This window comes from Triturus cristatus, chromosome 11 (assembly GCF_964204655.1).
Source record: "Triturus cristatus chromosome 11, aTriCri1.1, whole genome shotgun sequence".
NCBI classification, from domain to species: Eukaryota; Metazoa; Chordata; class Amphibia; order Caudata; family Salamandridae; genus Triturus; species Triturus cristatus.
The window spans coordinates 125,230,925-125,254,822 of record NC_140594.1 but is presented as its reverse complement, the minus strand read 5'-3'; the positions used below and the strand labels follow the sequence as shown (position 1 = coordinate 125,254,822).

Genomic DNA, 23,898 nt, shown 5'->3' with positions numbered 1-23,898 from the left:
AAGGAACCTTTCGGCGTCATTCAGAAACTCACAAGGCCCCCCCCTGCGAAGCCACGGACATCACCCCTTCCCAGGACCTCTGCGACAAGCTCGGATCCTACTTCCACCTGAAGATCAAAAACCTCTACGAGAACTTCAAAGACCAAACACCTGACTCCGCAACCACCCCGTCATCCGGCAACACCAGCCAAACCTCCATCTCCTCTTGGACACCGATCACTACCGAAGTCACCACCTCGACTACAAAAGGCATCCACTCGGGGGCTCCCACAGACCCCTGCCTACCACACATCTACCACAGAGCCGCCACCGCCATAGCACCACAATTACGATGCACCATCAATGCCACCTTCGAGACCAGCACTTTCCCTGACGACTGGAAATGCGCAGAAGTCAAGCCCCTGCTCAAGAAGCCCTCAGCAAATCCAACTGACCTCAAGAACTACCAGCCCATCTCTCTCGGCCCCTTTGAGGCGAAAGTCGCTGAAAAGACAGCCAACACAGAACTGACAAGGTTGATAGAGGACAATGCCATCCTTTTTTTTTTTTTTTTTTTTTTTCATTTTTTTTTTTTTTTTTTTTTTTTGAAAATTTTATTGAACAATAAATCAATTACAAACATGGGCCTACAACCACCAGGGCCGGCCGCTAGATTCAGAAAGGATCATACAGATGTTAAGGCAGTAGTCGACTCCCGGGGTCCAGCCCCGTACATGGCTCCGGATAGTCCTAGGGAAGCAGGATACATAGGTTTAACATAAATAACAAATAAAAACAAAAGGCGAGGCATAAGGGCAAAAAATGTGGGTCAGGCTACATCCGGGGGATTCTACTTCAGACCTTCAAATAGCTATCAAGAGGAAGGAGTACTGATAGGTCGGGGGGGGGGGGTCACGGGAGAGGAACGTCTATATTCGGTTATTCCAAAGTCGCAAGGAACCATCAAGGGTCAGGGGGACAAAGCAATATCGGTGTCCACTAGGGGGGGAATACAGATACCCCCACGATACGCGTTCCATTGCCCCCAGATTCTACTCCATGCCCCCGGTTTACCACGAGCCACATACACAGTCTTCTCCCTGAACATGCACCAGTCCATGTTCTCCTTCCATACGGACACGGTGGGAGGCCGCTGGGAACCCCAAAGCTGCGCTATGTCTCTCTTGGCAATCATGTTCCCCAGGGCCGCCCACCGAGTCTGAGCCGCGTTATAATCATTGGGCTCCCACACATTCAGGACACAGCGACGCACCTCCGGCAGCAGCGCAACCCCGGTGACTTGTCCCATGACCACATGAACCCGGCGCCAGTATTCCGCCACCTCCCGACACTCCCAAAGGATATGGAGAAAGGTGGCACTGAGTCCACATCCCCGCTTACAGAGCCCTTCTTCAGAAAATCCCATCGAGACCAAACGGGGACCCGTCACATACACCCGGTGGAGAATCTTAAGCTGGACCAGGCGTAGACGGGCTGGAATGGCCACTTCCTTGGGGGACGACAGTGCGGACTGCCAGTCCTCGTCATCCAGTTCCACCCCATCCCCCGTCCACGCCTCCCGGAGGCGCACCAGGAGGTCAGCCCGACTATTGATAAGTTTTTTATAAATTAAAGAGATAGTACTGTCGGGGACATGACCATCGAGTATGCGGTCCTCGAGGGGCGAAGAAGCCGGGATCTTGGTCCCCTCCCCAAAAACAGAGAGCAGGGCATGCCGAATCTGGGCGTAGCGGAAGAACTCCCTTTCCGTAAGTTCGTATTCGCTCTGGAGCGCCACGAATGTTTTAACCGCACCCTTAATCCATAAGTCTCCCACTCTACTAATACCAATCGTGTCCCAACGTTCAAACCCCTTCGTTGTCCAGAGGCTTCCCAGGCAGTCGGAGGCAAACAGAGGAGTAGCACATGTTAATCGCTCACTCCAGCCCATGGCTACATTGGCCGCCTTCCAGATCCGTACCGCAATCTTAGTAGGGCCCGTGAGGGTCCGTCCAGCCGAGCTGGAGTAAAGTGCCCTGTTATAGTTTCCGCCGGGAAGCAGGAATTTATCCATCTCATACGCCGGATTCAAGCCAGGCGCATACGTGGCATGGTTAATGGCCGAGAGCTGTGAGGCCCAATAATACCTGCGAATGTCGGGAAGCGCGATGCCCCCGTCGTACCAGGGGAGAGTAAGCTTTGCCAGAGCGATACGCGCCCGCCCGTCCCACACCAGTCTCCTCTGCAGGCTCTCCACCTCCCGAAAGTAGGACACAGGAATGACATCGAAGGAGTTCTGAAGTGCATAGAGGAATCTGGGAAGGGACATCATTTTAAACAGTGCTGCCCGACCCAGCGGGGACAAGGGCAGCCTACACCACCGAGCCGTGTCCTCCCTCAAACGCCGAAGTGGAAGCAGGAGATTCTGCTCATAGCGAGCCACCGGGTCCATCGAGACGTATATTCCCAAGTATTTAAAGCCGGACAGAGATAATTGGATCGGAAGCCGAGGCGGCAAGAGAGGAGGGTCACCGGAGATAGGATAGACACAGGATTTAGACCAGTTGATCGTCAGACCCGAATTTCTCCCAAAGGAAGTCAGAACATCAAAGAGAACATCAAGCGACTGCCGCGGCGAGGTGAGATACAGGAGAATATCGTCCGCATACAACGAGACCCGATCCTCGAAGCCCGGGGCCCACCGGATCCCTCTGATCGAGGGCTCCCAGCGGAGCCAAGCAGCGAGCGGCTCCAAGGCAAGAGCAAAAAGCAGAGGGGACAACGGGCACCCCTGCCTCGTACCCCTACCGAGAGCGAAGGGCCGAGAGACCCGCCCATTAACCACCACCTGAGCCATGGGTCCCGTGTAAAGAAGCTTCACCCAGCCAAGAAATCCCTCCCCAAAGCCGAATTTGGTCAAAACAGCCCAGAGGAATGGCCACTCGATGGTGTCAAAGGCCATCGTGGCGTCTAAAGAAACCAGCACGGCTGGTTCGGAGAGGTACTCCGCCCTGGCGAGGGCGCCGTGAAGACGCCGCAAGTTAAGAGCGGTGTTACGGTGAGGGATGAAGCCGCATTGATCAGGATGAATCAAATCGCAGATGACGCTCAACAAACGATTGGCAAGGACTTTAGCCAGGATTTTAGGCTCTGCATTTAGCAGTGAAATAGGCCTGTAGGAGGCACAGCGGTCTCGTGGCTTACCGTCCTTGGGGATCACGACTATCGTGGCCAGACGCTGGTCGTCAGGAAGGGAGCCTGCCTCAAGGGATTCCTGAAACATACAACGGAGGAAGGGCGCGAGTTTATCCGGGCGCAACTTATATAATTCAATAGGCAGCCCGTTAGGACCCATCGCCTTGCCCGAACGAAGGGACCGAATCGCAGTTGCAATTTCATCTACAGACAAGGGGGCGTCCAGCTGCTCACGGTCTTCGACGGACAGGCCGGGCAAAGCAATATCCCTCAGCAGAAGGCAAGAGTCTTCTTCATCCCTATCAGTCACCGGGGAGTACACGGCCCGGAGGTGGTCAGCGAAACATTCCACAATCTCACCAGGCTCAGTCACACACACTCCATCCGAGACACGCAGCTCCGGGACCACACGATTCACTCTCTCCTTCTTATCCAGCCACGCAATCAACTTTCCCGCCTTGTCCCCGGCATCATACAATCGACCCTGCTGCTCCCTATACATCGTTTTGGCAGCGTCAGTGACAAGAGACCTGTATTCAAACTGTTTCAGGCTGAGGGCATGGAGCCCGTCCGGAGTGACACCCGTCTCCAAGGCCGACTCCAGCCCCGAGATGTCAGTCTCCAGCTTCACCACTGCCTCACTCTTGAGCTTCTTAGCCACCACTATCTGGGAGAGGGCGTGTCCGCGGATTACGGTTTTAAAGGCTTCCCACAGGGACATTGCGGACGACACCGACCCCTCATTTTCAAGGAAGTATTGGTCCATAGCCTTAACCAGGCTGTCGCGAGTCGTAGGGTCTCGCAGGTACCACGGGTTAATGGGAGCGATCCGCCCTGCAGACCGCGACTCAGTGTCAAAGAGCAGCCACAGCGGGGAATGATCGGAAATACCCCGCGCCAGGTGCCTAACCTCTCGAATCCGACCAGTCTGTGCCGCGGGCATAAGGAAGTAGTCTAACCTAGAAAGACTCCCATGCGCCCCAGAGTGAAAGGTGTACTGACATTGGGTCGGATGCATTAATCTCCAACTATCCACCAGGCCGAAGGTCTCCAGCAGTCCACCAAGCCATGCCTGGGCAGCGGGGAGGGCCCTGGGTGGGTGACGATCCAGGTCACCCGAAACCACCGAATTAAAGTCCCCGCCCATAAGCAAAAGACCATCCGGAAGTTCAAGCAGCATTCGACCCAAGTCCGCGAAGGTGGAGTTCTGGAGGCCCGGGGGGACGTAAACTGAGACCAGGGAAAGGGGCTGCCCCTCCCACCTCCCAGTCAGACACACATAGCGCCCTCTGTCATCCGAGATTACCCTAGTGATATCCAACGGAAGTGAGGATCGCAGGAGAATGCCCGCCCCCCTGGAACCAGTTGTGAAACCAGAATGGGCCACGAGGCGGTATCCCCCCCTGTTCATTGCATGACAAACATTGCCAACCAGATGCGTCTCCTGGATAAACACCACATCAGGAGTCAGACGACGCAAATACTGCAGTACTACACCCCGTTTGATACGATCCCCCAACCCATTGACGTTCCATGACATCAGTCTCAACCCGTCCCCCCCCATCCCCTCCAATAGATCCAAGGCCCCCCAGTCAGTAGCACAGTTCCCGAATCTGGACAAAAATCAATACCTCGCCCTGCGAACAAAAAACACACAGCAAAACAACCCCTCCCTCCCCCCAACCCCCCCCCAAATCCAACTCCCCCCACCCTGCACCCCTGCGGGCCAGAAAACCCCCCCAACTTGCAGTGTGCCTGTCGCCCTACTAACCCCATTCTACGAAAAGACCCCGGAGGAGGAAAGGGACCCGTCCCCGCCCCCCCCCCACACAGGTCCTAGTGAGACTAAATGAACAAAAGAAGTAAAACCCAGCTGAACAATGCAAACTGGCAAAATCAAGGACCAAAAGTCACTCCAAAGGGGACCCGTCACCTTCGGCGCCTGCAGAGGGCCCGGGACGGCCCCCTCTGTCCGGCAGCGAGTCCAGCCAGTCACTCACGGCCACAGGAGAGTCAAAAAAGGCAGTCCGATCCTCATGTTCCACTCGGAGTTTTGCAGGGTAGAGCATAGAGTACTTTAGGCCCAGTTCACGGAGACGACGCTTCACCCCCTGGAATCCCATCCGCTGTTTCTGGACAAGTTGGGTAAAGTCCGGATAAAAGTTAATGGATGAGTTCTCATGACGAACCGGGCCGTGGACCCGTGAGGCCTGCAGAATCGCATCTCGGTCTCTATAGTGGAACAGTTTGGCCACGATAGGCCTCGGGGGGGCCCCCGGCCGTGGCCGACCGCCCGGAACTCGATGGGCCCGCTCCACGGCAAAGAACTTACTTAGGCCTGCAGGGGCCAACTGTTGGAGGATGAGTTCCTCGACCAGGAGGTCAACCGGGCGGTTGTCGGAGGACTCCGGTACGCCTATGACACGGATGTTGTTGCATCGGGCCCGTCCCTCGAAGTCCTCCAGCCGCCGGGCCATCTGATCGTTGACCGCCTTAATGTCACCAAGCGCGGCCTGCAGGTCCGACACATCCGCACCAAGGGTGGAGGTCCGCACATCGAGAGCCTGAACCCTCTCGTTAGTTTTGGAGAGATCTGCCCGAATTAAGGTGACATCGATTGCCACCGTGTCGATTTTACGGGCCAGGGCCTCGTATTGCGTGGCGATGGTTTCCCTGATGCCATCGATGGCGCCCATGATGTCCTGCAGGGAAAGCTCCGGAGAGACGGTCGTGCCACCACCGGCGGCATCCGGGGGGGGGCCGGTCGCTCCAGGGGACCCTCTGCCCTGAGTGTAGCGGTCCATGTTGTTGGCCTGGACCGGTCCCCCGCGGAGGGAGGCCTTAGTCTTACGCCCCTCGGGGCCCCCCTTGCCCCCCATGTGGTCACGGACACCGAAGGGGACCGCCGATCAAGAGTCGTAGGGGCACCGGCCCCGCAGACCAGCGCCTCACCAAGGACCACAATATAGCAGCGCGGGGGGACCCAAGGCGATGGGCACACTAGTGGCAGGTGGAGACAAGGCCTCGCGCAGAGGCCAAGGAAACACCCCGCCACATCAAATGCGTGCGCAGGCCAGCCCCCTGAAGTCCGAAAGTGAAACCGAAAGTAGTGGAGCGGCCACTGGCACCGCACTGCAGCCGCTGTTGTTCAATTACGACACGGCTCCACGGTTCACCTTCGCCCCGGGCGCCTCCGTCGGGTGGGTCCCAAAAGTTCGAACAACGACAACTCAGGATTCCCAGGTCCGATTCGGGTTCTGAAAAGAGATACGTGCTCAGCCGGTCTTCATCTGCCAGATTCCATAAACCACATCAGGATATTCTCAGGATAAATTCCGAGGAGCAGCAAGGGTCCGGGGAGCCCTGTGCTCACGCGACCATCTTGGATGCGCGCTAGGCTCCTCCGACAATGCCATCCTTGACCCATCATAATCCGGATTCCGCAGCAACCACAGCACCGAAACCGCCCTACTTGCCGCCACAGATGTCATCCACACCCTCTTCGACCAAGGCACCGCAGCCCTGATTCTACTCGACCTATCAGCAGCTTTCGACACCTCCTCCCACCGCACACTCGACACCAGACTACACAACGCCGGCATACAAGGAACCGCCCTCGACTGGATCCTATCGTTCCTCACCGGCAGAAGCCAACAGATCAGATTGCCAACCTTCCTCTCCAAACCCACGGAAAACAATTGCGGAGTGCCCCAGGGATCATCGCTCAGCTCAACCCTCTTCAACATCTACATGGCCCCCCTCGCCGCCATCGTCCGACAGCACGGCCTCAGCATAGTAACCTATGCCGACGACACCCAGTTCATCCTCTACCTCACCAAGGACCCCACCGCCACCAGAGTCAACTTCTCAGAAGGAATGCAAGACGTCGCAACCTGGATGAGCAACAGCTGCCTGAAGCTCAAGTCGAAAAAGACAGAAGTCCTCGTCCTCGGAACCACCCCATTGGCATGGAACAACATCTGGTGGCCCATCGCCCTCGGCAGCCCCCGAGCCCCACGGATCACGCCAGAAACATCAGCATCGTACTCGACTCCTCTCTCTCCATGAACCGACAGGTCAACGACGTCGCCTCCAGCTGCTTCAACACCCTCTGCATGCTCTGTAAGACTTTCAAATGGATCCCATTGAGTCACGAAAGACAGTCACCCTCACACTCATTACCAGCAGACTGGACTAGGGAAATGCCCGCTACGCCAGCATAAACAAGTCCCTGCTCTGCAAGCTCCAGGCGATACAGAACACCGCCGCAGACTCATCCTAGGCATCCCTCGACACGAACACATTAGCCAACACCTACGGAATCTCCAACACCTAGGGAATCTCCACTTGCTCCCCGTTGAGAAGAGATTCACTTTCAAGATACTCACCCACGCCTACAAATGCCTACACAGCACCGGACCTCAATACCTCAATAACGGAATCACCTTCCGGGTACCCAAAAGGAACCTCCGATCCACCAACCTCGCCCTCGCTGAAACCCCACGCATCCGAAGAGTCAAAACAGTGGGAAGAGCATTCTCCTACATCGCGGCCAGGACCTGGAACGAGCTCCCGATGGACATCAGACGCGCCCCCTCCTTGGACACCTTCAGGAGAGCTCTCAAGACCTGGCTCTTCAGCTGAACGGAACTGCTGAACCCCCACCCTCAGCGCCTTGAGACCCTCACATGGGAGTAGCACACTTACAATTCCCCTGATTGATTGATTGATCGATTCTGGTAGAGCAGTTTAAAACTGCTAATTGAACTTTCCATTTTAAGCAATGACAAACCCACACTCCCTTTTTAATAGGTGTAAGTCACCCCTACAACAAGCCTATCGAGTCCTATGGCAGGGTGCAGCATATAAAAAAGTAGATTTACATGTCCTGACACTAAAAAAACGCAGTTGTCGTTTTTACTATGAGGGAAACTGATAGTTCCATTGGCAAGTACAGAATTACACGTCAACAACTCAGCTGTGCTAACTTTAGAATGGGACTACCGAAGTTGGTACTTCAAGGTATTAAAAACTCATGACATTAAGCCATACCTGATGCCCTAGTCGAAATTAATGTAACTTGTTGCCAAATGCAACTTTTAGATAGTTGCCACTCTGTTACTCTATTTTCCAGTGGAATTTCCTAAGGCTGGCCGTGAGGCAGCCTTCTGCCCCCCCGGGGAGACGTGTCAATGGCGCTCAGAACAGGTACCAAGAGCTGCCTGCCCCTGGCGGAGGTGTTACCTGCTCCTGGCAGGAAGCCACATGGGATGTTGGCCAAAAGGAGAGCATTAAAGGGGAAGCCCACTTCAAAGGGCAAATGGTAACCACACTCGAGAGGGGATGCTCTTTTGTCTGATAGGTTGGCATCAGGGACAGAGAGTGGGAAACACTGTCAAACCGTTTTTTCCCATGGGTGTGTAGCACCCAGATAGCCACACCTGTAGGGCGGGCTACTGAGCTCTACACACCAAGAGAGGGGTTCAGCCATCTTGGAAGTAGCAGAATAGAGCACTCTGGGATACCTTGATGCCATGCCACACTTCACAAGAAGTTGTCATCAGGTGGGAAAAAACCAAGAAGTCCACTGGCCAGTGACCATGACCTCCCCTCAAAGCACTTTCTGGGCATTAAAGGGGCACCCCTGGAAACCAGAACTCAGATCTCACCTGGACTGGAGAAGAGGAATGAAGAAGGACTGCTCTGCTGACCCTGGAACTGGCATAGAAGAGGCTGCACTGAAGTTTGACTGCTACTCCTTGGGCTAGCGATGGAAAGGACTGTGCCTGCAGTGTCCTGCTCATGGAGAAGTCATTCCCCAAGCCCAGTCGGGTTCATGGCCCAGCGCGCCACTCGACATAACCTTTGAAGAGAGCACAATGCAATAGCCGTGAGTGAGTCACAACTGGGCCACACAGCCCTTCTGTCCATCAATTTCCGGAAAGCCTTCCACTCAGTGGATTGGGCATTTCTTTTTGCTATTTTGTCCAGAGTCGGCTTTGGTCCGAAATGTATACAATACGTTTGGCTTCTATATACTGGAATGATGGCCTGGGTACGGGTCAGGGGAGGGATATCCAATTGGTTCCCAGTCGAGTCGGGCACTTGTCAGGGTTGCTTCCTTTCACCTTTACTCTTCAAGTGTGTAAGAAAGTGGGTTTCTGTTGCAGGAACCCCCCCCCCCCTGTTTTTTGCCTAATAGCGGATGCATTTTTCCTTGTTGTGCCCTGGGCTCCTGCCAATCAGGTGCCCAGGGCCTGTGTTCCTTCCCTAAAAACTGCCTAACAGCCAAAACCCAAATTGGCAAACCCTGGCCACATGTCAGCCCCTGGTAAATGGTACCCTAGGTACCCAGGGCCTTGTGACCAGGGAAGGCCTCTAAGGGCTGCAGCACTCATTGTGCCACCCTTAGAGGCCCTGTACCCTAACACACACACACTGCTCTTGCAGGCTGATTGTCTGGATACAAGACAAAACAGAGAGTCGACATGGCACACATCCCTGTGTGCTATGCCCACAACCTACACTGCCCAGGCATACATCAGCCACCCCTCTAGCTGGGTGCCCTATGCCAGTGGTGTGGGCACAGAGGCAGGAGCTCTGTGCCCCCACAGTACCCAGGTCCATTCCTGGGTCCTGTAAGTGCAGTGCTGCCATCTAAGAGTATATGGTGCTGGGAGCTTGTCAAACACGAACTCCACAGCACCATAATGGCAGCACTGAAGACTGAGAAGTTTGGTATCAAACTGCTCAGCACATTAAAACCACACTGATGTCAGTGTGGGATTTAATGTACCAAGCACCACACAGGGCATCTTAGAGAGGCCCCCTGAAACCTAAACCTACAATCCACGTCTGTTCTGAGGCTGCCTAGGCTGCCACACAGCAGACATGTTGCTGGACCCCTGGGTAGGAGAGTCCCTGCTCTCCTGGGTCTGCAACAATGCACATCCTGGGCGAGGTGCTAAATCTCCTCCCCCAGGATGGGCAGGGAGAAGCTTCAAAGGCATGCCGCCTTTGTGAGCCTCCCCAGGCCACTGCAACCCCCCACTCTGGCGGGAAGCTTGGCCGGTAACCCCAAATAAGGACAGGGGATGTGCCAGCCTGCCAACCCCAGCCCTCAGGTGGGGGAGGCGAGGTGAAGCACATCTCTGGGCTCTCGCCATCTTGAAGATGGGAAGCCCTGCCCAATCAGGACTAGGCTCCTGCCCCCCTCCCACAGGAGAGAGGCAGGATAGGGGGTGTGCCCACCCCAGGACAGGAACCCATTGGCCCCTGCCCTTCACCTACCTGTAACGCCCCTAAATCTAGTATTTAGGGGCACCCTGAACCTTCCTTACCCAGATTCCAGATTCCGAAATACAAAGAAGAGCAAGAAGAAAGAAGACCTGCCCTGCAGCTGCTAAGAAGAGGAAGACACCCACTGCTTTGGCCCCAGCCCTACCGGCCTGTCGACCCTCAAACCTGCTCCTGCTCCAACCCGGCATCTCTTGTGGCCAGCAACCTCACAAACCCCGGAGGACCTGGCTACCTTTTGGCTCTAAGCCCCTGGGACTCCCATGAGTAGAGGCTCTACTCAAAACCTACTTCTAATCCCTGGCAGCAGCCCGGAACCGCGAAACCAGCGCACTCTGCACCAGCCAAGCCTGGCCAGTGCCCGAGTGAACAAAGACCACGAGCATGACCCCACGGCGACTGTGACCCCGAGTCTGGCAGCCAAGGACCTCCCTCGACACTCCTGAAGAAGCCTGCTGCCTCAGAACAAGGTGCCCCCCTTACCGCGATCAATAGAGGGTAAGATTTCCCAACACCAAAAGGCACCCCTGCACGTGGCGCCCCGCGGCCCCCTGTGCCCAATCCCGGGGTACCTACCTATCCTCCAACTACCCAACTTACCTCTCGAAGTGGTGGTGGCACCTGAAGAATCCTCGTCCCCGAGCTTGCAGTCTTATTCTAAACCGGAGATTTCCCATTGAAATCAATTGAGCGCCCGAAGGCTCAAAAGCACCCTGCACCCAGCCGCCCGAGTGGCCCTGGCAGTGCAATCTCTACACCTACCTACTTCCCCACTTGCCCTGAGTAAGTGACCAGGAGCCCAGCTCCCACAGCCGCGTGGCTTGCTAGTCAGCAGCCACCAACCAAGGCCCCCCTATCCCTCATAGGATAACATTGGGCCTAACTCTCTCTGCACCCGGCCGCCCTAGAGTCGCTGAGGGTGAATCAACTGTACCTACCTTACCCTGGGGGACCCCTGAGTCTATGCCCAGAACCTTAACTCTGCCAGTCGCGTACTTACCTTTAAACCGATAACTCTATTTTCTTCATAGGGTAACATCGACTGGCTTTTTCCTGAAATTTCTTCTAAGTGTGGACTTTTCAAATCTTAAAATATTCACCAAAAATCAGCCGAGTAACGAAAATGAAAATACTCACCAGCTCTTAGGTGAGCTCCCAGTGCTGGATCTTGGTGCCCAGCACTGACTTTGAAAAATACTTTCAACTGTACTTACCAGTAACCCAATTTTCTCCCATAGGAAATCATTGACTGTTTTTCTGTGAAATATCTTCTAAGTGTCAATTTCTGCAATCTTTAAATATTCTTTAAAGATCGTATAATATTTGAAAGCGTAATTACTTACCTGTTTTGGATAAAGGTCCCAGTACTGAGTCTAGGAACCCAGTACTGGATTACAAAAGTAACGAGAACATACTATACCTGTAACTTTAATTTTCTGCCATAGGGAATCATTGACTGTTTTCTATGAAATATTTTCTAAGTGTCAACTTTTAAAATAGCAAAATATGGTCTAAAAATCATCACAGTAATTAAGTCGACTTTTATCACTTGATTCAAAGTACTGACCCAGGACTGAATCTAGGATCCAGTCCTGGAATTCCAAAAGTAATCCTAAAAGTAATCTGTGGCAAATAACATGAAACTTCCATTGAACTCAATGCATTATTGTGTTTAAAATAGTGTTGCCTATTGCAACCACTTGTAACTGTTTACAAAAGTCAATTGCATATTGCAAAAGTATTTATATGAAGCATCTTATTCTGAGAAAGTATATTTTAATTCCAATTGTTGGTTCCAAAATAAAACAAGCATATATTTTTTATATATAAACCATTGGCCTAGAGTTCAGTTATTGAGTGTGTGAGACCATTTGCTGACTGAGTGTGTGCAACAAATGCTTTACACTGTCCTCTGATACTGCCTTACTGCTCGACCAAGCTACCACTTTAGAGAGTAAGGTTATATCTAACTTTAGCCTCTGCCAAGCCTCTGGGGACTCTGTACACCCTGTACCTATTTGGGAACAGTCTATACAGAGCCACTTTCTCACAACGTTGGCGATAGAGCCCCTTGCGGCTTGGGTGAGGCTCAACACTCTTCTGGAGGGTTTCCAGTAGTCAGATGGTCCGTGTGATAAGATCTCATTATATACCGATGATGTTTTCCTGTTTCTGGCTAACCTAGATGTCACAGGGCACTGAGCGCTGGGGATTCTGACCATATATGGATCATATTCTGGCCTCCTGTTGAATACTCACAAATCAATGGTCTACCCTATTCCTCCGTGCCCCGCAGCAATGCCACGGGTGTTAGAGTTACAGGTCCTTCCTTGAGGGTTTAAATACCTTGGAATTTAAGTCACTGCCAATGCGATATGCTACTATGAACAGAATTTGGTGCCGCAGTTAGTGCGTCTAGGAGGTGATGTCACGTTTTGGTCTGCTTTGCCTTTATCTCTTTTGAGACGCTCGACCATCTTCACGTCTCCTGTATCATCTGCAGAACCACCTCTTTCTGATAAAAAATGGCATCTTTAGGTGAATCAATGCACAGATTAGATCGCTGCTCTGGAAAAGCTGGACCCCCGTATAGCCCTGGGAAAGTACTGCAGGCTAGCCTTTGAGGACAGAATAGCCAGATGTGCTCCTATACTAATGGTCGGTACATCTGCTAGTTGTAAATGACTGGTGGTTCATGGGCTTTGGGGATCCAGCTTATGCTGTGGAGGGATGGTTGTTGGGAGACTGAGATTTCATTCATGTGCTCTATGGGGGGCTATCCCAGCAAATCTCCCACCTGCTACGCAGGTTGTGTTTTAGTTTTGGAAAGTGGCCCTCAGGAAGGTGGGATGGGCTGACTGCATTACGTTGAAGACTTCATTATGGCACGGTACTAGATTGCCACAGGTGGCCGCCTTGTGGGGCTTCTCGGCTTGGGATACTATTGGCATCTCAATGGTAGGGGGCATGCTCAGGGGTTGGACGCTTAAATCTTTGCAGGTCTTGCAACGCAAGTTCGACTTACACCGCACCCTTTTAAACACCAAAGGGTTCAGCACTATTCAAAAAAGTCAATGAATATATGAAGGAATGTCCAAAACGTCAATGTAATTTTCTTTGAAAAAATTCTTTTCTTCATTTCGTATTTTCATAAACATGAAGAATCATAGCCTCATAGACATGAAGAATCATAGCCGACGCGTTTCGTCTCTAAAAAGAGACTTCTTCAGGGCTTCACAAATCAGTATAGAGGGTGTTCAGATTGATTGTTTGTGTAGTTCAAACTGGTAACTGGAAATTCCAATTTTTCAACAGACTTCTTAAATCATATAAGAAGTCTGTTGAAAAATTGGAATTTCCAGTTACCAGTTTGAACTACACAAACAATCAATCTGAACACCCTCTATACTGATTTGTGAAGCCCTGAAGAAGTCTCCTTTTAGAGACGAAACGCGTCGACTATGATTCTTCATGTCTATGAGGCTATGATTCTTCATGTTTATGAAAATACGAAATAAAGAAAATAATTTTTTCAAAGAAAATTACATTGACGTTTTGGACATTCCTTCATATAGTCATTGACTTTTTTTAATAGTGCTGAACCCTTTTGTGTTTAATTTTGTGATAGGACTTGTTCCTGGTTGAGGAGCGTAGAGGGGAGTGCTCCTTGGTTCGTAGCACTATAAGACTTTTAAATAAAAACACTATTCATCTGTCAGGTGCGGTATTAATAGCCTCTCCCCTCATCCTGTTTGTATTACACCGCACCCTCTTCTGCCATTATCTCCTGCTAGGAATGCCATTCTCCCCACAATACAATCACTAGGCACTATTCCTCAGTTCTCCTCAGTGGAAGTCAAAGTCCTGCTCACACACCTCAGGATGCATAAGTTGTCGGAACTTTATAAAATACTATTGCACAGCATGCCAGAGCACCCTGGTGGGGGTTCGGGTGACTTGAGAGTGAGACTTGGGCATGCTGGAAGACGATGATTGGAGAGAGGCAGTGTAAATCCTAGAAGAGTCTGTTATAGCGTCCCAATTTCAGATGATTCACCTAAAGGTGCTCCATAGTGTATATTTCACTAGAGCCAGACTTCACAGGATGGGGGTCATTCCAGAACGTGACTGCCTACGGAAGGGTGATCCGCAGGATGATTTGCCTCATACGTTCTGAGAGTGCCCGGGATTTGCCCACTACTAGGGGAACTGTACTAAGGAAACTCAAGGGTGTACTGGGATGGGCTGTCCCCTGGGATCCCAAACTTATACTTATGCACATCACTAACAACCTGGGGTGCACACGGTACCAGAGGGCGCTCCTATGGCTGGGCTTAATTGTGGCCAAGAGAGACATCGCTAGGGCCTGGAAGGACACGGAGGAAGCTTGAGCAAAGGGTATGGAAAGGAATGCCTGATCTATCTGTCAAGTAGATGCCCCCAGAAACATTTCAAGATATGGGGAGCCTGGGTGGAACACAGAAGGATCCATCTGGAACAGCATGGGGACAGGCCATGGGAGCCAGGGGGACCTGGGGAGCACAGAATGCTGTATTTTCACTATATGATCATAAGTGAGGGGCTTCTGCACTGTTGTTTTAATGTATAATGGGAAGAGGTGTGGCGCCGCGGCCAGGGCGACTGACTCCAGAATCTGGGGATCACAGTTCGATCCCCGGCGCCGGCGGCAGATTAGCCCAGCACCATGTGACTCTGGGCAATAGCTTGCTTCATCTTCCCAACGGCCCCCAGCGCCTAGAGATCCTTACGGGTGATTGTTCGCGCTATACAAATGTGGATTATTATACAATTTTTATGACTTCTATGGGAGAACGATTTCATACACTGTTAATTTTCTGGTACAGTACTGTGGTGTTGAATATGGATGTCACGCGGAGCACACTATTCTCGTTTATCTTAACAGTTTTTTAAATGCCGATTTATAGAATTTATTAAAAGTAGTATACTTACAGTTTAATGAAAATAAAGGTTACATTATTTTTTCATTTAAAAAAGTTGTTAAATATATTTCATAATAAAAAAATAAAAATGTAATATTTTTAGGTATTTTTCTTAACAGTAAATTATATTTATTTATAAGTTTAACAATTTTAAATAGTTTAATTTATTTTACCATTATTTCCTACAGGTTATTTTTAGTCCTCATCTCCATTATGTTCTATGGGAAAGTGTTGTAGTATCAGTGGTTGGCAATGTGTGGTGCTGGACTTACTACAGTTTGTTTTTGGCAGTAGTATCTCATACTTCTAAATTTAGTACACCCCCTTTTTCATGGAGTGGAGATGTGGAAGTGTATAATTTGAGTGACTTTACAGTTGCATTTTGTGAATATCCAAAAGCAGTAAAGTTACTCAAAAGTGTAAGAGTAAATGGCTTTACTGAATGACTACACTTTAACATTTCTTACAAGTGTTGGTCACGTTTGTGAATAGCCCCCATTTGTGATAAATTTGGTTAGAATATGAGGTATGCGTACATAATATATTGAATAGAATGGTTGTGTGCATGCAGAAGTCTACTATACTAAAATAGGTGAAAAAAACATGCTATGTGTCTCCATGTGAATAGTTGTGTGTTTAACTAAAGTACAAATGTATGCATGGAGGATAAATTGATTAATATGGCAATGTGCGTGCATTTGTATGTGCGTACATCTGCGTGCATACGTGTAAACGCCCAGAACTGCAATCTTTCAATAGGAGGATTTGTGTCCTGCCAGGGAAGACCCGTGGAGGGTGGCGAAGCTGGTGAAGTCCTACCTGCAGCAGCACAACATCCCACAGCGTGAGGTGGTGGACACCACGGGCCTCAACCAGTCCCACCTCTCCCAGCACCTAAACAAGGGCACCCCCATGAAGACGCAGAAGAGGGCTGCCCTCTACGCCTGGTACGTCGGGAAGCAGCGGGAGATCGCCAAGCGTAAGTAAGGAGGAATGGGAAGAGAGGGTGGGATACACCCTGGGCAAGAGGGACCTTGTGAAAAGTGTTTCTGGGATAACACCCCACAAAGAGAGGGTGGTGTAGCCATCTGTATAGGAACAGACTAGGCTTTTTCAACATGGTGGGATTCCACCCAAGGGGTCACAGGCAGAGACAGCAAAAGAGGGGTACATGGCCAGAAGAGGAGAAGAGTACCCTACACAAAAGGGGTACATAGTTCACAGGCAGGAAAATCCAACACAAGATGAACACTGGATCACAGGAGGACCATCAAATTAAGAGGGTATAGTGTCACAGAAGGAAAGGTGTAGGCGGCATAAGAGGGGCTCAATAGGGCTCGCTGGAGGAGCAGGGCATTCATCAATAGAGAATTACAAGGGTCCCAGAGAGGAACATCCTAGACAAGAGGAGCACATGGGGCCACCGGAGGACCATACATAAGAAGATGGTACTGGGTCTCAGAAGGAAAGGAGGGGCCTAGGGCTCAAAGGAAGAGAGGAGTCCCCAACAACAGGATTAAAGAGGTCATAGGAGAAACAGAGAGGAACATCCAGCACAAGAGTAGCACAGGGTCTTAGGAGGAGTGGAGCATCCAACAGAATAGGAGCACATGGGGCGCAGGCAGAGTGGAGAGGAGCTTTTAAGACAAGAGGGTACATGGTGACGGGGAGCAGAGATGGCCATGAGTGTTCAGGGACCCATAAGAAATGTGTGCCCCTTTGGCCCAGATATGACTTTATGCCAGTTTTTCGGAAGCTTTTGTGGGGCTCAGGTCACAAATGTGATGTGCACCCTCCTCTGGTTTTGTGATATATAAATGGATTTAGCAGTGGCAAGTGGGGGCACTAAAAAGAGTGGGGCTTGGGGCATATAGCGCTAGCCTGTGTCTTATGGCCCCTGAAAGGAGTTTGGGTCTTGGAGCTCCTAATGTCAGTTGGTGTCTTGGGGCCCCTATTAGGAGTTTGTATCTATGAGCTCCTGATTACAGTGTGTGTCTTGGGGCCCCTGATAGGAATTTGTGTGTAGGAGCCCTTGTTCGCAGTGCACATCTTGGAGCCCCTGAAAGGAGTTTTTTTTTTTATCAAGGAGCTCCTGATTCCGGTGCATGTCTTGGAGCTCCTGATAGGAGTTTGTATCTAGGTGCCCCTGATTTCAGTGTGTGTCTTGGGGCCCCTGATAGGAGTTTGTATCTAGGAGCTCCTGATTGCAGTGTGTGTCTTGTGATTCCTGATAGGAGTTTGTATCTAGGTGCCTCTGATTGCAGTGTGGGTCTTGTGGCCCCTGATAGGAGTTTACCTCTAGGAGCTCCTGCTTGCAGTGTGTATCTTGCGGTCTCTGATAGGAGTGTGTATCTTGGGGTCTCTGATAGGAGTTTGTATCTAGGTGCCTCTGATTGCAGTGTGTGTCTTGTGGCCCCTGATAGGAGTTTGCACCTAGGAGCTCCTGATTCCAGTGCATGTCTTGGAGCTCCTGATAGGAGTTTGCATCTAGGTGCCCCTGATTTCAGTGTGTGTCTTATGGCGTCTGATAGGAGTTTGCATCTAGGAGCTCCTGATTGCAGTGTGTGTCTGGGGGCCCCTGATAGGAGTTTGTATCTAGGTGCCCCTGCATACAGTGTGTGTTTAAAGGAGTTTGTATCTAGGTGCCCCTGATTGCAATGTGTGTCTTGGGGCACCTGATAGGAGTTTGTAACTAGGGGCCTCTGATTGCAGTATGTGCCTGGTGACCCCGGACAGGAGTTTGTATGTAGGAACTCTTGATTGCGGTGCATGTCTAGGTGACACAGATTGCAGTGTGTGTCTTGGGGCACCTGCAAGGAGTTTGTATGCATGAGCCCGATTGCAGTATGCGTCTTGGGGACCCATATAGGAGTTTGTACCTAGGTGCCTCTGATTGTAGTGTGTGTTGTGGGGCTCCAGATAGGAGCTTGTATGCAGGAACCCTTAACTGCGGCGCATGTCTAGGTGCCCCTGATTGCAATGTGTGTCTTGGGGCACCTGATAGGAGTTTGTAACTAGGGGCCTCTGATTGCAGTATGTGCCTGGTGGCCCCGGACAGGAGTTTGTATGGAGGAACTCTTGATTGCGGTGCATGTCTAGGTGACACAGATTGCAGTGTGTGTCTTGGGGCACCTGCAAGGAGTTTGTATGCATGAGCCCGATTGCAGTATGCGTCTTGGGGACCCATATAGGAGTTTGTACCTAGGTGCCTCTGATTGTAGTGTGTGTTGTGGGGCTCCAGATAGGAGCTTGTATGCAGGAACCCTTAACTGCGGCGCGTGTCTAGGTGCCCCTGATTGCAGTGTGTGTCTTGAGGCCCCTGAAAGGAGTTTGTATCTAGGTGCCCCTGATTGCAGTGTGTCTCCGGCCAGTTTGCATGTAGGAGCCCTTGATTGCAGTGCATGTCATGGGCCCCTGAATGGAGTTTATATGTTAGAGCTCTCGATTGCAGTGTGTATCTTGGGGCCCCTGATAGGAGTTTGCATCTAGGTTCTCCTGATTGCAGTGTGTGTCTTGTGGCCCCGTATAGGAGTTTGTATGTATGACCCCCTGATTGCAGGGTGTGTTTTGTGGCACCTGATAGGAGTTTATATCTAGGAGTTCCTGATTGCAGTGTGTGTCGTGGGGCACCAGATTGGAGTTTGTACCTAGTTACTCCTGATTGCAGTGTGTGTCTTGGGGCCCCTGATAAGAGTTTGTATGTATGACATCCTGATTGCGGTGTGTGTCTTGGGGTCCCTGATAGAAGTTTATACCTAGGAGTTCCTGATTACAGTGTGTGCCTTGGGTTCCCTGATAGGAGTTTGCATCTAGGAGCTCCTGAATGCAGTGTGTGTCTTGGGGCCCCTGATAGGAGTTTGCATCTAGGAGCTCCTGATTGCAGTGTGTGTCTTGGGGCCCCTGATAGGAGTGTGCATCTAGGTGCTTCTGATTGCAGTGTGTGTCCTGGGGGCCCTGAAAGGAGTTTGTATGTATGACCCCCCCAATTGCATTGTGTGTCTTGGGGCATCTGATAGGAGTTTGTATCTAGTAGTTCCTGATTGCAGTGTGTGTCTTGGGGCCCCAGATAGGAGTTTTTATCTAGGTGACCCTGATTGCAGTGTGTGTCTAGGTGCTCCTGAGTGAAGTCTGTATGTAAGATCCCCTGATTGCAGTGTGTGTCTTGAGGTACTTGATAGGAGTTTGTATCTAGGTGACCCTGATTGCAGTGTGTGTCTAGGTGCTCCTGAGTGAAGTCTGTATGTAAGAGCCCCTGATTGCAGTGTGTGTCTTGAGGTACTTGATAGGAGTTTGTATCTAGGTGACCCTGATTGCAGTGTGTGTCTAGGTGCTCCTGAGTGAAGTCTGTATGTAAGAGCCCCTGATTGTAGTGTGTGTCTTGAGGTACTTGATAGGAGTTTGTGTCCAGTGGTCTCCAGTAGTATTTGTTCAGCACCCTCCATGTCCCCAGTAGTTCTACCCAGCTGTCCCCAAGTGTACTACATGAGCGCTAGCGCTAACAGCGGCCTCCCATGTTTCCCAGAGTTCACCCATGCAGGACAGGGAATGATGAGCGAGGAGCCCGATGGGGAGGAGCTCCCAACCAAGAAGGCGAGGAGGAACCGCTTCAAGTGGGGGCCGGCGTCGCAGCAGATCCTGTTCCATGCCTATGAGAGGCAGAAGAACCCGAGCAAGGAGGAGCGCGAGGCGCTTGTGGAGGAGTGCAACAGGTGAGAGAGGAGCAACAGGTGACGGGACGAGCAACTTGTGAGGAATCAAAACACCAGGTGAAATGAAGGATCTTTACTGGTGGAAAGCTAAAAGGTGAAGGTGGAGAGAAACAGGTGCGAGGAAGTACCTCTCATAGGGGAGAGTAATGGGTGAGGTACTAAGTTCTGAAAGAAGAGTACAGCCGGTAAAGACGGGAGCAATAGGTGGTGGAGGAGTGGAACTGGTGAGGGTGGAGTGCAAAATGCAGTGATGGAAGAGGGCACACAGAACTTAGGGGGTAACCCAAAATTAACCCGAAGGACCTGGGTAGCTTATGATACAGACAAACAATGGTCCATTCGGGAAAAGCAACAAGAGGCATGGGAGAACTGAATAAATCAAAAGTTCTCCTACCACTATATGGAAAAGAAGAACAATCTCGTAGATTCAATCCACAGTCACGAGGTTAGGGCAGCAGACATGATTTCAAAAACAGAAATCAAAAATCATATTGTTGTACATGGAAGCCTGTCCGGTACACAATTTCTACATAACATATGTCGCATCTAGAAGTGGTCCAGTTGTTAAGTTACTATTGCCATTCTGCACAGCTATCCAAACGAACTAGGCTTAATGAAAGAGCGTTGAAGTTTCGACCCGACAAATGGGGAGGAGAAGGGGTCCAATGAATGCCTCAAATGCGGGTCTTCATCAGGACTAGGAAGGTGAAGGGAGGGGACCACTTCAAGGCAGGAAATTCCTACCGACATTCTGATAGTCTGAACCCCATAGTCCAATGGGTTACTATTAGAGGACACCTTATTCAGAAGCATTTTCACAATATCTGAGCTCCTTAGAGGTACAAAACCATAAACAGCTGTGGGGGCAGGCAGGGCGCAGTGACAGTGAAATGAAAATGATGGGCTAGGAGTAATGGGGATTGCTGTTAAGCAATCAAGGGATTACATCCCTGATCTTCTTTCTCAACCCCGTTCCTATGTAGGAGGTGTACCTTAGTCAACTCCAACTAATATTTAGACAAGTTAAGCCATAATTGCTGCAATTCAGTACATGAGTTTTACACTTAAATGCCACCTGTCCATCTCGACTCATCACCCTGAAGGTTGCAATGGCAAACCATCACATCCAGAACCACTCATCCAAAAGGAAATCAGAAAAGCCGTCACTAACCAAAAGCAAACCCAAGTTATCGCCATCTGTCTCCTATTCGGCTGCCAGTATGCCTTCAGACCATGCTGCAGCACTGAGTGTCGGGCCTTTTCCAAGGGTCCTGGGGCAATCATTGGTTCCTGGACAGTATCCTGTGTGGGTACTTCATTTATCATTGCTGTCCACAGGCCTGAACAACAATACACTCCAGCTGGAGAATGAAGTCTTTCCTTTTAAGCATTAGACTCCTACTCAATTTCCAGTCAGTAGTATTTCTTCAACAAACAGGGTTTTTATTTATAGGTAAATAAAAGGAACATTGTAACTACGCTTCCCCGTGGAAACCAGAAGGTGCTAGTTCCTTCTGTGCCATGGATAAGAGTGCAGCATTTTCATAGTGTGTATGTGCTAGGCACTATATTTTCTATTGCACTGACTTTATGGCCAATGTTATAATTTGGAGCTACCCTGGACTGAACTTGGGAGACTTCGGGACTTTTGGGGTGGGCGGGCTCTCCAACACATTTAGGCGGCTGTCCTGCATCCACTACACTTTAAAAGAGGCGCAAAGTATCAGTCAGTGGTACAGAGGTGACAAACAAAGCAAAATGCAGCATAGCAACTTTACTATGATACATCCAGCCCTCTGTATGACGTGCCGCCGGGTCTGGGTGCAACACCTGATAACTCAAAGGGGTGAAGTCCAATCTGCTGACTTTCCAGGAGAACAATAGGAGAACTCCCATTACCAAAAACCTACCACTTAAACAACAAGGTCCCATTCAAGTCAGGTCAACATGAAAGTGTTATGGTGCAAAGGTCTCACTATCTAGATACATATGGCTAGAAACCACTGGCCAGTTGGTGCACTTCAGTTATGAGGCCAGTCAATGGCCCAACCCATCTAATTGTAGTACTGTGTCAGCATTCACTGCATTATCACCCACACTTTTCAACATTGGACCCTAAGGCTTCACCATTTCCAACTGGAACTGCACTTTCAGGTTATGAACCAACCATGGCTTCCAAGCATGATCACAGATGGTGTAGCCTCACTAGTGCAACCTCAAGGAAACCTCTCTGCAGCTCCAGGGCTCAAGCATGGTTCAGTCTGTGTTGTTTTGTTCTACTTCCAGCTGGCTGTGCTGCAGGGGTTTTGGGGCTTCTTAGGACATCCATGCAGCTCTTCAGTCGCTTGGGCCATGTGCAGGGCTTTCGGTGGTCAGAGAGGGCAGCTCATCTAACAGTGCAGCCTTGCTTCTCGTCTTCCCAGGTAAGAGGAACAAAGGGCGATGTACAGACAACTCACTAAAGGACACAAATATTTATGACTTTAGTGGTCATTGAAGGAAGCCTGAGCCAAAGAAATGTCTGCTTTGTTTCAAATACAAGATCTTCTCCCAAACAGGAAGAAGACCATCTTCCTCTTTTTTCCATTGTTCAAGTTGGCTCAGGTCAGGCCAGTTTGAACTGGTCAAATTGGGGAAGCATTTTGACCTAAAAGACCAAGCAAAGGTCCCTGTTTCTAGGCTATCGTCAGCAACACAGGAAGAGGGGAGGCGGGACGAGTTCACTGTATTGAAGGGTCCTATTTTACATGCAGGGAGGGCGTCATAAGCACAAGAACATACAGGCTTTTGTGTTCACTATGGAGAAAGGACAGCCTGCAGAGAAACCAATATTTCTGTGCAGCCATGCACAAAGTACCCCATATTAATACCTTTGCATCATGCTTACTGTTAAGCACTCACACACATGCAAGCAATGTTAAACTGTGGAGCACTTCCAGTGGAGGCAGGGTTGAGTTTGGTGGTGGAGAAATAACAAATGGAAGGCCAAATACATTTAACAGAGTGGAGCCATATAGCTTTTTTGATGCCATGTAGAGGGCTCTCATCCTAACACTCAGACAGCAATTACCCAAGTCCTAGCCGATGGGCCTTCTTGACACAGACAACACTGACCCTTGCTCCTAGATCTTGCTTGATGTTTTAGCAATCTTTGAACACGACAAGCCCCGATGGACATTGTGTCAACACACTTGGAATGATCCTACACTTATTCTAAATGTGCTCATATCTCCTCAGCGAATACCAACACCAGATGGACGCCTGATCCCAGCAGATACCAGTCACTCCCAAAGTCCCACTGTACCTAAAGCCTTTCAGGTCCACCCAAAAAACAAAGATCTACCAATAGGCTAGATGACACACAATTCTACCTGGAAGACCCACAACCAAGGTATCGACCACTCAAAGACTGTATTATCCAAACCTGAATGTCCAGTACCTACCTCACCAACCAAACCCAATGTCATTACTAACATCAACCAACAAACCCAGCTCAAAAATGACAGTCAGACATGGAGCTCTGTGGACTCACATGCCAGATATCAGCATGCAAAATCACTTGGATTCATCACTGATTCCAACTCTCCTTCAAAATCCATGTTATCAAGAAAACCCAGACAGCCCAAAACTAACTATACCTTCTGTACAAATTAAAACTAAGAATAACCTAGATCCTTTGCATTTAAACGGAGGGCTCAACTAGCATTGACACCGGCCAGATGTCTATCCATGACAACAACTGGATGAACGCATGCAGA

General features: G+C 50.3%; 1 protein-coding gene across 2 annotated transcripts in view; it reads left to right on the top strand.

Moving 5' to 3' along the window:
- The window catches only part of HNF1A (HNF1 homeobox A), a 123,132-nt gene that overhangs the window by 25,427 nt on the left and 73,807 nt on the right, over positions 1-23,898 (top strand). For both annotated transcript variants that reach the window (XM_085636091.1, XM_085636090.1), the window contains exons 2-3: positions 16,211-16,410; positions 19,954-20,140. In XM_085636091.1, coding sequence (XP_085492217.1) covers positions 16,211-16,410; positions 19,954-20,140 — 387 coding nt within the window. The remainder of the gene's footprint in view (positions 1-16,210; positions 16,411-19,953; positions 20,141-23,898) is intronic.